Source organism: Staurois parvus, unplaced genomic scaffold (genome assembly GCF_062004578.1).
Source record: "Staurois parvus isolate SC_StPar_1 unplaced genomic scaffold, SC_StPar_1.0 ptg000147l, whole genome shotgun sequence".
NCBI classification, from domain to species: Eukaryota; Metazoa; Chordata; class Amphibia; order Anura; family Ranidae; genus Staurois; species Staurois parvus.
Genome location: NW_028317943.1, coordinates 7413093 through 7426746, shown reverse-complemented (window position 1 = coordinate 7426746; position 13654 = coordinate 7413093). Strand labels below are relative to the sequence as shown.

Sequence of the window (13654 nt, the reverse complement as noted above, 5' to 3'; positions counted from 1 at the left end):
TTTCACCTGTATGTATAAACCTTAAAATCAGACAAAATAAAACATTTTTACCAACATACCTGCATAACAATGAGAAGGTCAAAAACCAAGATGAAAGATGCCAAAAAAGCTCTCGAGACTTCATCACTGGGTAGAAATCCACGATTCAGCTTGTCCCAGCTTATCCAGTCAGTAGTGATGACAAGAAGAACCACAGAGGTCAGGCTGAATAACACTGTCCTATAAGAAATATAGATTACCTTTCTCAAGGGTGAATTTAGTGACAAAAGTACAAAATGCAAAGAAATATACAAAGTACAGTAGTATTTAAGAAAAAATATTCAGCAAGTACAGTATGCAGTAAAAAATACAAACACAATCAAACGAATTCCTATTTTCTGCACTTTGCTATCATTTATCATTTGAAGCCTAATTAACTTTTCAGCTTATTATATTCACATACACAACCAGCACTAAAACACAAATAATATAAAATGTTCTAATGTCCATAGTTTTACTGTGCACCAGTTTTTTATTCACCACACAAAAAATGTCTTTGGAAATGAATCCACCAACTTTAAGCAGGTAAATAATACACAGCGACACATGTGCCTTGAAATCCACCTCAAATGTGCTCCAACTGTGTTATCCACCACCACCTTCAGAAAAGGCTCACTCATCAAATGGGATGGACTTAAAATAGTCAGACATGCATTTTCACAATTATCTCCAGATCTCTCAAAGGAAATAAAACACATCCTGATAGGAATGCCCGCTTATTTAATTAAGGATTTCTTTTCCAACATTTCAGCTCCATCTTTATGGATCTTTGTTAAGGTTAGGGAGAGACCGTTAAGACATTACTAGATTTTGGCACCCACAGAATGTGCCTAAGTGTTCTACGGAGTACCCTTGGTGTCTTTTACAATAACTGTTGTCATCATTCTAAGTATGATATGCATACATCAGTTTTTTCCCACCTTCGGATATCATATTTGCTTAACACTTATTCTCATACACCCACCAGAAACTGCATTTTTTTCCTCACAGTTTTTTTTTCATTATGTTGAGTAAATAATTTAGCAAATTGAAGAATCTGGCATTTTTAAAATTAATTACTGAGTTACTGTACCAATACTTTAACATTTTTTAACTTTAAAGTATAAAATATACATTAATAAATGAGAATATGGTGGAAGATGGAAAGCAAAGGTCTCCAGATCCTTGTTGAGAGGATTTACTGGTACCACAGCCCAAGTGGGGCCACTGCTTCTAACACTGTGTGAAGAAATCACTAAATGAAAAAAAACATGCTGTAGATCAGGGCTCGAAAAAGGCACTCGCCCGCTCACCAAATGCGAGGAGAAATTCCTGTGTGGCGAGCGGCGGCGGCGAGCAGCAAGCACAGATGATGGATGGAGCAGCTGCACCTGCGCTTCAAGCCTCATTGTGAGTCCAAGTTCCGGTTTCCAACTTCCGGTTTCCGGCTTCTTCAGCACAGCCATTACACTGGCAGCGCTGCTGAGGGGACAGGTGCAGGAGAGGTCTGCTCTCCTCCGCTGAGAGGAGACACCTTTCCACCGCTGTGGGGGACTCGAAGAGAGGTCTGCTCTCCCCTGCCTCTGGGGAAACGAGGAGAGGCCATTGAAGTGGTATTTTGCATCAGAAAAAGGGTATTACACAAGTCTTGTTCCTGCTGTACAATGAAAACCATAGCAAATCTTGAGGTGAAACTGGCTTCCTACTGCTTTTTATCATCCAAAAAAAATCATTTTTTGGTGTGTTTTTTTCTTTATGGAATAGATTGCAATCCACAGACAGCCATTGAAGTGGTATTTTGCATCAAAATTATTACAAAAAGTATTACAAAAAGTCTTGGTCCTGCTACACAACAAAAACCATTGCTGCTCTAATAGCACATCTTTGGTAAAATGTTTACTATAATTGCAGTTTTTTATATTTTGGACTCTTTATTCTAAAGAACAATGTAATATCATAAGCTTTAAGGGGATGTGGTTGGGGGCAGGGCTGGGGGCGAGGTTGGGGGACGGGTCAGGGGTGGGGTTGCAGGCGGACCTGGGCAAGGTTGGGTGGGGCAACTGGTGGAGAGTAAGGTTTGTGCCTGGCTAGTAGGTCTGGACTCGAAATTTTAAGCCCTGCTGTAGATAATGCACAGCAGGGAAAGTCAGAACAACAAATGTTAAAGCCTAAGTTTAGATAAAATTAAAGGATCACTGAATGGGATGGGGGATGGGTGGATGATTGAAAGCTCCACCCCCTTCATTCACAGATCATGTGTTATTCATAGAAACTGCAGTATGGCTTCTATGAATGGTCTGGCAGGAAAGGACGGGCATAGTCAAGCTCTCTTGATGACAGCTCCTCATGGTTCCTTTTCTGTATGGCGGCGGGGGTGGGCTAGCTTTTGACACTTTATTGCTTTCATTGCTTCATTGCTACTGGACAATCAAAGGACCCTCTTTGTTACATTTTTCCCATATGCTCAATGGATCAAATTTCTTTTGCCACCATTCATATAGCATTCAGATTTCGTACCTTTCAATGATAAATCCAGTACCCAGTAAATGTCAAATGCATTGCCTTTTTTAATTGGTAAATTGATGATTTATATATATAACTTTAGCAAAAAAATTGTAAAATACTAAGTAAATACTGGAAAATGAGATCAAATCCAGGCATATTTATGTATCTGGTTTAAACTCCATTTTAATAAACATCTTACATAAAATTGGTCTATACTATAGTAATATCGGCTTCTGTTATAAAATAACTTTTTATATTGATGTTGCAGTTTTACTTCACCTAACTTTCACTATCAGGCTGTGCAGACAAAATTGCTACAAAAATAATTCTGTGTAGAGAATTCATTGCTTTTTCATCATTCACTCCCCAAACTCTGACTTGGCAAGGTATATTTAAGTGTAAGTCCTCATTGCTTTGGCTGACAGAACATATTTTATATGTCCTTGACTTCACATGCAGTTACAAGAGGTATATGAATAAGCTGATTCAGTCAAATTATTACATTTTTATGCATTGTTTTACTGGTCTGCAAATGTTCCAAAACACTCTGCCAAAAATATAGCAAGATTCATCAATCTATTTTCTCTTTGATTTGAACCTAAAGATAGATCATTTTTTTCTTTATAGACTTTGAAGATGCAGTGTGAAATATTTTTCTTTTTTGGTGCTCTCTAAATGCAAACATTCCGCACATCAAAATGATCAGTATTTATCTAAGAAATATAGGCAGCCTAAGTTAAATGCAAATCTTAAATTTCCATTTAAAAATCCAGCTTTGTCTAGCTTCTGCTCAAGTCTGAGCCTTCCTATTGGTCAAAAGGGCTGTTTACAATAAAAAAACAAATAGGGCAGTTTGGGTCAAGCACACCCATATCTTTCTATCTAATGATCATTTTGACATGTAGAGTTTACTAAAGGGGACATCTGCTATCGTATTTTTTATATGGTCACTGTGGAATGCTCAGATTTGTTACATATTGCCACTATAGAGCAAGTGCATCTCTGTGATAAATATATTGCAGACCTCTCAATTAGCCACTGGATTGGAAAATTGAACTGACAGAATTGGAAGATCAAGTACAATCTTAACCACTTGCCCTCCTGAGGATTTACCCCCCTTCCTGACCAGGCCATTTTTTGCGTTACGGTTCTGCATTACTTTAACTGACAATTGCGTGGTAATGCAAAGCTGCACCAAATGAAATTTATGACCTTTTTTTCCCACAAAATTGAGCTTTCTTTCAATGGTATTTGATCACCTGTGCATTTTTTATTTTTGTGCTATAAAAAAATAAACCGGACAGTTTTGAGAAAAAAACAATATTTTTGACTTTTTGCTATTAAACATGTCCAGTAAAAAAAAATAAAAAATCAAATTTCGTCATAAATTAACTCCAAAATGTATTCTGCTACATGTCTTTGCTAAAAAAAAAAAACCCCAATATGTATAAATTAATTGGTTTACATGAAAGTTATAGCATTTACAAATGGTGGTATATATACTAGGATTTTTTGTAATTTTTTATTTTTACTAGTAATGGCGGCGATCAGCGACTTATAGCCGGACTGTGGAATTGCAGCGGGTATTCTGAAACTGGGGGGAACTGACTTGGTATCGCTGACATCTCCATTGACACCAATACAGTGATCAGTGCTAAAAAAAGTACTGACACTGTACTAGTTGCACTGGGCAGGAAGGGGTTAACATGAGGGGCGTCCAAAGGGTTAACTGTGTGCAGGGAGTGTTTTGCTATGGGGCAGTGTGTGTGTGTGTGTGTGTGTGTGTGTGTTTCACTGTAATCACACTGCTCTGGATGGCTGTGCTGTGCACAGCCATCCAGAGCAGTGTGCCTGAGCAGACTGGGAGGGGAACTGTTAGTAAACAAAACAGTCCTCCTCGGTGATCATCGGAAATCACCGGGCGCCGGCGAGTAATTACTATCCAGGACCCGGTGATTGACAGCTGGGGCTGCGAATGGCAGCATAGGTAGGGCACGCGTGTGACCCCTACCCAGACATGCAAATTTACGTATATATATGTATATATATATATATGATTTTGCGCACCAGTGCCGCCCTGCAGCAGTATTTCTGCTATAGGGCGGTGGGGATGAGGTTAAGAAAATGGAAGAAGGTAATTGGTTATATTTTTTCAAAAATGGGTATGATTGGTCTGAATATAGTAAAGTAATGAAGTTGTGCTAAAGTGCAATTATTTAAAAACATTCCTGGGAGATTTTTCTTTGGGAAGATAAAACTTATAAAAGTCCAGTAAAGAGACACTGTTTGCTGTATCCATCCACTCTGGTTGTCCCGTTTACCATTGTCATTGAAAGTGAAAGTAAAAGAAAATCCAAAATTTTGGGTTGTCCACACAAAAGTAATAGACGGGAAATCTTCCAATGGAGACACTAATTCTGGTGATCCGGGGGCCCCAAGGGATTCCATTAATTTGCAGGGATTTCCTCTCACTTTCTGTATTTTGGTATGTGACAGAAATTGAAGGGACTTCTCCCAAATGTGACACAGATGGCAAAAAAATCACAGGGGTTATTACCCTCCTTTACTCTATCCAAAATGAAAAAAAAAAGTGTTGCCTATATTTATACTTTAAGCCAAGGCTGCTGAAAATTCGACCTACAATTATAACTAAATATTTGCCTTCAATGCAAAATTTAAATAATGTCCCTTAACAGTAAGCATGTAATTTGAATGGCTGTAGCAGAAGCCATAGTGAGATGGACACACCATGAGCAAGCTGACATCATGAAAAGACATTCTGGCATACTGCAAATATATTATTATGGTTTACCTGTATATAGATCAGGGGTGTCCAACCTTTTGCCTTTCCTGGGCCACACTGGAAGAAGAGGAATTGTCTTGGGCCACACATAAAATACACTAACAATAAGGATAGCCGATAATCAGAAAAAGCCGGGCAGATCACAAGTTAAAGATCACTGATATAGATAGTGTACCTACCATAAAACTTAATTTTTTTCCTTTTGTTATAAAAGTAAAAGAGGGCAGCATAAAACTAGTGCGATATTTGATAATGTTTTTGATCAACTAACACATCAATATCTGGTTCGATGGATGTACTAGCAATTATCAATGAAATGTAAGGTGCTCATAGATATTTTGGTTCTAATTTTGCCCTTCGTGCACTTCATCCTCGGAAATAGCTGCTCACAAATATAGGTGCTGACGAAAACTGATGACATGAATGAGGCATGATTGCAAAAAGTGGAAGGTTTTTCTTTGGGAAGATAAAACTTATAAAAGTCCAGTAAAGAGACACTGTTGCTAAGTGAAAATGTATTTTTACAAAAAAATTCAACATTTTTAGGTAAGTTTATGATTTTGTGTTGGGCCACATTCAAAGCTGCAGGTTGGACACCCCTGACATAGGTTATATCGGCAACTAGAAGCTATTTAATGAATGAAGCAAAATGGAAGTTACTTCTTCATCCAAGATGCATCATGCAAGTAGCCAGATGTCATGAAGGTGTTATGTATTCGTGCTTAATAAATGAAACATTTATTTATGACTTTTCTAAAACAAGTTACTAAGTATACATCCATAATTTAAAATGTAAATTACTGTAGAAACCTATATATATTGTCCGCAAGAAGATATATATATATATATATATATATATATATATATACATATATATAATACAATAATACACTGTCCGGCCAGCAGTCACAGCATTAGCCTTTCCAAACACAGTATTCTCAGAAAACCGTAAGGGCCTTCAAAGTGCTCTTGATCGTCTCTGAATGTCACCAAGGTACTTAACTGATTAAAATGGCACGTTATTCACTTCAGCGTAATCCATTACATCAAAGCAAAGTGTAATGATGTAGATAGCACATGGGCTTAGCTAGTTAGGCATAGTTGTGCTATATTGTGCATGAACACTTTAAAATAATTTGAACTAAAACAAAATTACTAATGTACATACTGCAACCTGTCATTGCTTGAATGGGAAGGGAGCCAAATCACATCATGTTTGACCTTCTACTTACATTGAGTGATCTTTATATTGCTTTGGAGGCACAATCCTTATTTCCAGAGCCTTGAAAGGGCAGTGTTTATAAAAATAGACACATGGACCTACTTACAAAAGGGTCATACTGAAGCTTTTTTTTCTATGATTTTATCTATTTTGCACTTTGACTTTATTTTAAACATATCTCTGACAGATTGGTTTGGCATGCCAATTTTTAGACATGTGAAACCAATTAGTGGCACACTAGCACCATCCAGTAAACGCTGCAGTTATGCTAAAATAATGTTTAATCACTTTATGTAAAACCAGAAAGCAACTTATGGCTGGGTACAGAAAGGATAGTCAAAAACAGGCTATTGTAGTGATGTCTTTGGCTGGTGAGATCTTTAACTACTGCTCAGTAACAAACTATTTCCCTAGCACCTTTGGAGCATTTACTTTCTATGAGATAAGACCAGAGAGATTACACTTGAAAAGATTATATTACCATTTCTCAGTAGTTTGAGACACTAAGCTAACTTACTGCTTGCAATATAAAAAAATATTCAGCCAGTATGCTCATGTGACTGTTACTAGATTATTTTTCAATGTTACTTTTTTAAAATTAGACTTGTAATTATCTTTCAGAGGTATACAGTTTTATTTTTTATATCTTGTTGCTACCTACAAGTTTATATTTGGTGCTACCTTTGTTAAGTGGTTACAAAACACAAATATCGATGACCATATTATACTTAGTTTACAAACACAAGCACTTATTTTATTTCAAATTCAATATTTTTATTGAATCCCAAGAGGAAACAGAAAAAATATACATACAATGCCTTGCCTTGGAAGTAATTGAATAAGCATTAGATAAAGACACACAGTCGAAGTGTTTTTGTCATGACATAATAATATAATCAATGAAATACATACAGCAACAGTATTGGCCTCAGGAAGGTCTCATGAGAAAATGATCAGTTTGAGTACTGGATGCCCAACTGAGTTGCACTAGAAGTATCAGTGCAAGAAAGTGAAAAGATAGGAGTCGGAAGAGAAAAAAAGAAAAAGAAAGGAGAAAGAAGGGAGGAGGGATAGAGGAAAATTTAGGGACTTTAGATTAAACGCCCCTTGAGGGTTAGGGACTGATGTGAATGTACAATATATATGAGAAGCGCTGTGTAAATTGACGGCGCTATATAAGTACCTGAAATAAATAATAAATAAAATAAAAAAGGATAAAGGGGGGGTTGGTCAGGGATCACAAGGTTGTCATGGCATATCTGGGCATAGAGAGGCAAGCCATCACAGCACAAGGAGGTAGCGAACAAAATCACAAGGGAAAAATACCAAAAAGGTCTCAGACACAATGGAATTTGGGCATGGTACTTGGGTGTGGCTTTGTTAGTTTTCAATTTATCATGTTTCGGTGGACTCGGGACTTAACTTCAGATATAACCAGGCCTTTGCTATAACTTGTTTTGCAGCTGTGAGGACATAGGTCATAAGAGCAAACTGAGTTTTAAATATCCCTGGGTACACGAATGAGAAGTTTTTTAGGGTGTGTAAAATCTGATACACTTTATACTGTCAAAACGACGGTTGCACATTTTTATATTGCAAATACAACTTTAGTGTCAAAGCGACTATTATCCGAACATCCTAATACATTGCAGTTCAGTAGTACAGAATTCTGCAGCTCTGACACTCATTCATGCCTGGGAACTATGAACTTTCCAGTGTACACATTACATTGGCAGTGCATGTGATTGACAAGGACAACCCCGTCATTCATTACTATTATTTCCTCAGTTTTGGGACAAAGATTCACCAGGGGACTTGTCAACCTTTAGTTTCTGCTTAAAAACACAACAGCTTCACTATTTTTGAGCAGGCAACAAATCGGAAAAACAGAATTTAAATCTTAAATACAATATGACCTGTTAGGACAATGCTGCATTACTTTAACTGAATGCAATACTGAACTGTCTTGGGTACATGATGAGTATTGTGTGGTTTAAAATCAGAACTTACTTTCTGCACCAACACTGTTTTGTGGGTCTTTTTAAATTGCTATTTTTTGCGTAACTTTCATGTTTTTTTAGATGCTTGTTATTTCACTTTTTTAATATCATATACAATTTAGAGATTTTTAGACTGACAACTACAGTCATCAGCTACAAGACCAAACACAATTTATTTTTGAGTGATTGCTGACAGAAATACTAGGGGGAGTACAACTGGGGGAATCAATGGTGGAGAAGGATCTGGGAGTTCTGGTAGATCACAAGCTTAATAATGGCATGCAAAGCCAAGCTGCGGCTTCTAAAACAAGCAAAATCCTCTCTTGTATTAAGAGGTATAGACTCCAGAGAGAGAGATATCATATTACCCCTGTACAAATCATTAGTAAGACCTCATCTAGAATATGCAGTTCAGTTTTGGGCACTGATTCACAAAAACAAATTTGGGGAACTGGAGAAAGTACAGAGAAGGGCAACCAAACTGATAAGAGGTATGGAGGAGCTCAGCTATGAGGAAAGATTAGAGGAACTGAATTTATTCTTTCTTGAGAAGAGGAGATTAAGGGGGGGTATGATCAACATGTATAAATACATCAGTGGTTCATATAGTGAACTCGGTGTAGAGTTATTCACCCTGAGGTCATCACAGAGGACAAGGGGGCACTCTCTACGTCTGGAAGAATATAAATTTAATCTCCAAACATGGAAATGTTTCTTCACAGTGAGAGCTGTGAAAATGTGGAATAGATCCTTCAAGAGTTGGTTCTGGCCAGCTCAGTGGATTGCTTTAAAAAAGTCCTGGATTCTATCTTGGATACACAGAATATAACTGGATATAACATTTATAGGTAAAGTTGATCCAGGGAATATCCGATTGCCTCTCGGGGGATCAGGAAGGAATTTTTTCCCAGCAGGAGCAAATTGAATCATGTTTTTCTGGGGTTTTTTTGCCTTCCTCTGGATCAACTGTGGGTATAGGATTATAATTTTTTTTTTAATGGTTGAACTGGATGGACTTTTGTCTTTTTTCAGATAGACTAAGTATGTAATTATGTAAATATATCAGCAACATACGAAGTGCACTTTTTCATTCAGTTGGCTAACTTAGACTTAAAAGAGTTGATTTGGTGCAGCTCTGCCTAGAAACCAATCAGCTTCCAGGTTTGTTTGTCAAACTTAGTTGAACAAGCTGAAGTTAGCAGCTGGTTGGCTACCATGACCAGCTGCACCAGATTTTACACTCTCCAGTTTTAGTAAATAAACCTCAAAGTAATGCTAATGCAATTTTTTTTTTCTTTAAAATAAAAGACGTCATACTTACCTGCTCTGTACACTGGCTTTGCACAGAGCAACCCTTGCTCTTGGTTCCTCCTCCCTGCTGAGTTCACCCATAGCAAGCCCCCTGCTTTTGGGGCACCCATGTGTGCTTGCTCTTGAGCTGGCTCTGTGTGTCCATTGACACACAGAGTGTGGCTTGGTCCCACACCCCACTCTCTGCTCACTGGCAATGATTGATAGCAGCAGGAGCCAACAGCTCCCGCTGCTGTCCTTGAGCCAATGAGGAAAGAGAGAGCAGAGAGAGCCTCTGCTCGTGTACACATAGCTGGATCGACATCAGGCTCAGGTGAGTATGGGGGGGGGGATTTGCATATAGAACCATCTGCCTTTAGAACCACTTTAAGCTAGGTACACATGGATCACAATTCAGCTGATTCAGCTGTGTATAGCCCTCTCTGTTCAACAGAAGCTGATTGTTAGACGGGCTTCTGTTAAATAGTCCTGCTGGAAAACCAGCATTTGATCAGCTGCTGCAGCCAATGGCTGCAGCAGCTGATCAGTGTATTCTGACAGGGGAGGAGTGTTGCTGTCAGAATACAATAGCGCAGAGGGAAAAACTTCTGCATCCACATCGCTTGTGTGGATGCAGGAATGTGTGAGCTTTTTTTCATTCAACCCACTGCATGAATAAAAAAAAAACTCACAGTGTGCACCCAGCTTTACATTGTGAGAAGCAGTACTAAAAACCTACAGGGGCTGCACCCATATCTCAACTATAATCTTGATTTGGCCACCCAGTAAGCTTACAGACTTTTCCACCAGGAACAATTGTCACACACATACACGTGCAAGCCCTACATGCATGTTTGCATTCAGGGTTGTACCTGAAAAACAAATACCAAGCTTATAGCTGCTGTTTTTAACCCTTGAATACCAAGATGTTTATAAACATATCTTACTAGACAAGCAGTAAAGTGCAACTGAGTCCAGATTGTGGACATTAAAAACCATTTAAATAATTTTAACAAACTGAGAAAGGGCTTTAAATCAAGCCATCAATGACCTCTGCTGCTGCAGGTACTGTAGAGTAATTTATCATCAAATATGAAAATTTAAAATTTCAGGTTTCACTTGGTTCCAGCTTTTATTTATGTATATATTTATTTTTAACTATCTGAATACAAATAAACAAATGTACCACCCCACCTGTCAGTCTTTATTTTAACTATCTGAATATAAACTAACAAATGTACCACCTGTTAGAGTTATATGGTTGGTCCCAACCTTGTAAATGTCACTTTTTCTGGACAGCTTGGCCTGTTCCAGAAAGTAAAAAAAATAATATACTGATAAGATCAACAGGTAGTAAAACAATGTTAAAAGGGGGAGCTCAGTCAAAAACTGTTGTGTTAATATTTACTACCCAGATCAAAGGTTTTTTTTTCAACAGAGCCCCATGAGTCCAGAGTGAATCCAGTGAGTTCGAAATTCACAAACCTTGATATCTGCCAAACTGAATTCTTTGTAAGGATAGTGTGCTGCCTGACCTTTGATCTATGGTCAGCAGGATTACAATGTCAGCCCCCTCACTATAAAAGTCTGGGTTCCCAGCAGCAATTTGTCAGTTTATAACAAAAGATGTAAGGCGAGCGCAAAGAATAGAATAGCTGCTAGCACAATATAGGCAAGGTAACAAACCCACAATATATAAATACAAATGTAAGTGCAGTGCTAAAAATAAGTGTCAGATGCAATCATAAAGTGCTTAAGTGAATACAGTGATCATAGGCGTGCCCCTATAGACGTGCATGCGCACGAAACGCGTTGGGATGAGCCTTACGTGCTGACGTCAGGCCGCTGCAGCCAGAGCTCAGAGCAGCGGCCATTTTGGTATGCTTTCATGCACTTAACTCTTTAATCTATCCACGTGGATTGCTTTTTAAAATTCTACAATAAATACTGCACTATATTGCCATACCTTTGGTTCCTGTGGTGAGCTTCTCCCTCTAGGAGGATCCTTTTGCTATTTTTGCATAGCCCTTATTCTGGAGAAGTCTGGTCCCTGCTCATGGCTTTTTGAGACCCCCCCCATAAGGATCAGCACAAATGCTATTATACCAGTAGCTTTCTGGTGAGTGCACATCCATATAAGGTGGTGGATTTCCGTATTGGATCATGAGCACTTTTGAGTATCCCATCTGGTATTGCTGCACCTTGTAGATTCTTCTAATTTCTTCATTAGCTGAAGAGCACACATCACCTGGTATTTCTGTGACCTGTAGTGCCACGGACAATTCATATTCACCATTAATTTATTGCTGAAGAGCACTGGCACATCACCTGGCATTTCTGTGACCTGTAGTGCTACGGACTATTCATATTCACCATTTAATTATTGCTGAGATTTGTAGTGATACAGATTTTATATGATTTGATATGTTTTATTAGGTTTATTTCACTCTGATATCGTATGATCACTATATTCATGTAAGTACTTTATGATTGCATCTGACTCTTATTTTTAGCGCTGCACTTACATTTGTATTGATTTGTCAGTTTATATTAGCATAGTATATGGAGAGCTGATAGTCTGTTTAATGAGAGCAAATTGCTTCAGAGTGTTATACGGTGCTATATTGCACTAATTTACTATAGAGTGCAGTGTGGAATGATACATATTCTTGTGGAGTTTCTGTTATTATTTATTGGGGTTTTGTTTATTTCACGTTTGGGTTTAGTGTTTTAGTGTTGTTGTTATGGGGAGGGATGGGTATCATTTATTTTATTGTTGTAGGCTCTTTTTTTTTTTAAGGGATCCACAGCATACACTCAATGCTGACATAATCAAACCTGTCCTTTGCTTGCAGTAGGCCATCACATACTTGTGTAGCAAAGTAGTGTGAGTGTGCACCAAAGCACTGCATATTTATTCCCCATATTGCAATAGCTGCCATTAAATTTAAGCAATCCCCATTTATTAAAAATGTCAGGGAGGCCGGTAGTTGGAGGCACAGGTTCTGCATGTGGAGGCAGTATGGGGCAAGCAGGTTCTACAAGACAAAGCAGCGGTCAGACAGCACAAGAGAGAACAAGAGACAAAGGACAGCAGCGCAGGATCCTAATTAGCAATTTAGTATAATTTGATTAGATAAAACAAAATAGTATGCCTATATGCATATTTCTTGTCATTCAGGACAGAGAGTGAGTCCACCAGGATAGAGGTACCATCAGGCTGTATCCTGCTCCCTGGACAGCATAGAAGAGAACTCAGATTTGACAGTTGTCAAAGACCGCCAATACCCAGCATCCAGAAACACTATCACTGCCTTGATGAAGTATTTAGGTATTCTAATGTCATGTTAAAGCATAGGTCTCATGGATCTGAGGAAGAGGGTGACTCCCTTGAAGCGCATCAGCCTTACGGACCTACATTGTTCCTCCGTGTGATGTGATGCATCAAAGGTTTGAAGCTGGATGTTTTCAGATAAGCTCAAGTTGGTTTGTGAGATTATTACCCATACTAGATTTTATAAATAAAAGATATCGAAGGATAATGCACTAAACTGGTGCGCCCTTTGTTTGTTTTATAGTTGCACACATTCCATGGCCTGATAGACAGGGCATTGAGAGTGATGAGGGAGGACCACATGGGTTTTTGGTTGTCCAGATAGCACTACTAGCTGGCGTTTACACAGTATGTATGAGCTTCCGGCCTGCCCTGCAGTCAGTGTGCTGTCTGAGAGGACCTTATATTTTTTATGTAGAGGTGAATTTGTCTGTCCCCTGACTGTATAGACTGGCTTACTTACCCTTTTTTTGATTACTAAT

At 38.3% G+C, this 13654-nt stretch overlaps 1 protein-coding gene across 2 annotated transcripts in view; it reads right to left on the bottom strand.

The window, feature by feature from the left end:
- TMEM117 (transmembrane protein 117) overlaps positions 1-13654 on the bottom strand; it is a 330502-nt gene that overhangs the window by 20253 nt on the left and 296595 nt on the right. For both annotated transcript variants that reach the window (XM_089674007.1, XM_089674008.1), the window contains exon 6: positions 60-219. In XM_089674007.1, the coding sequence (XP_089530133.1) occupies positions 60-219 (160 nt within the window). The remainder of the gene's footprint in view (positions 1-59; positions 220-13654) is intronic.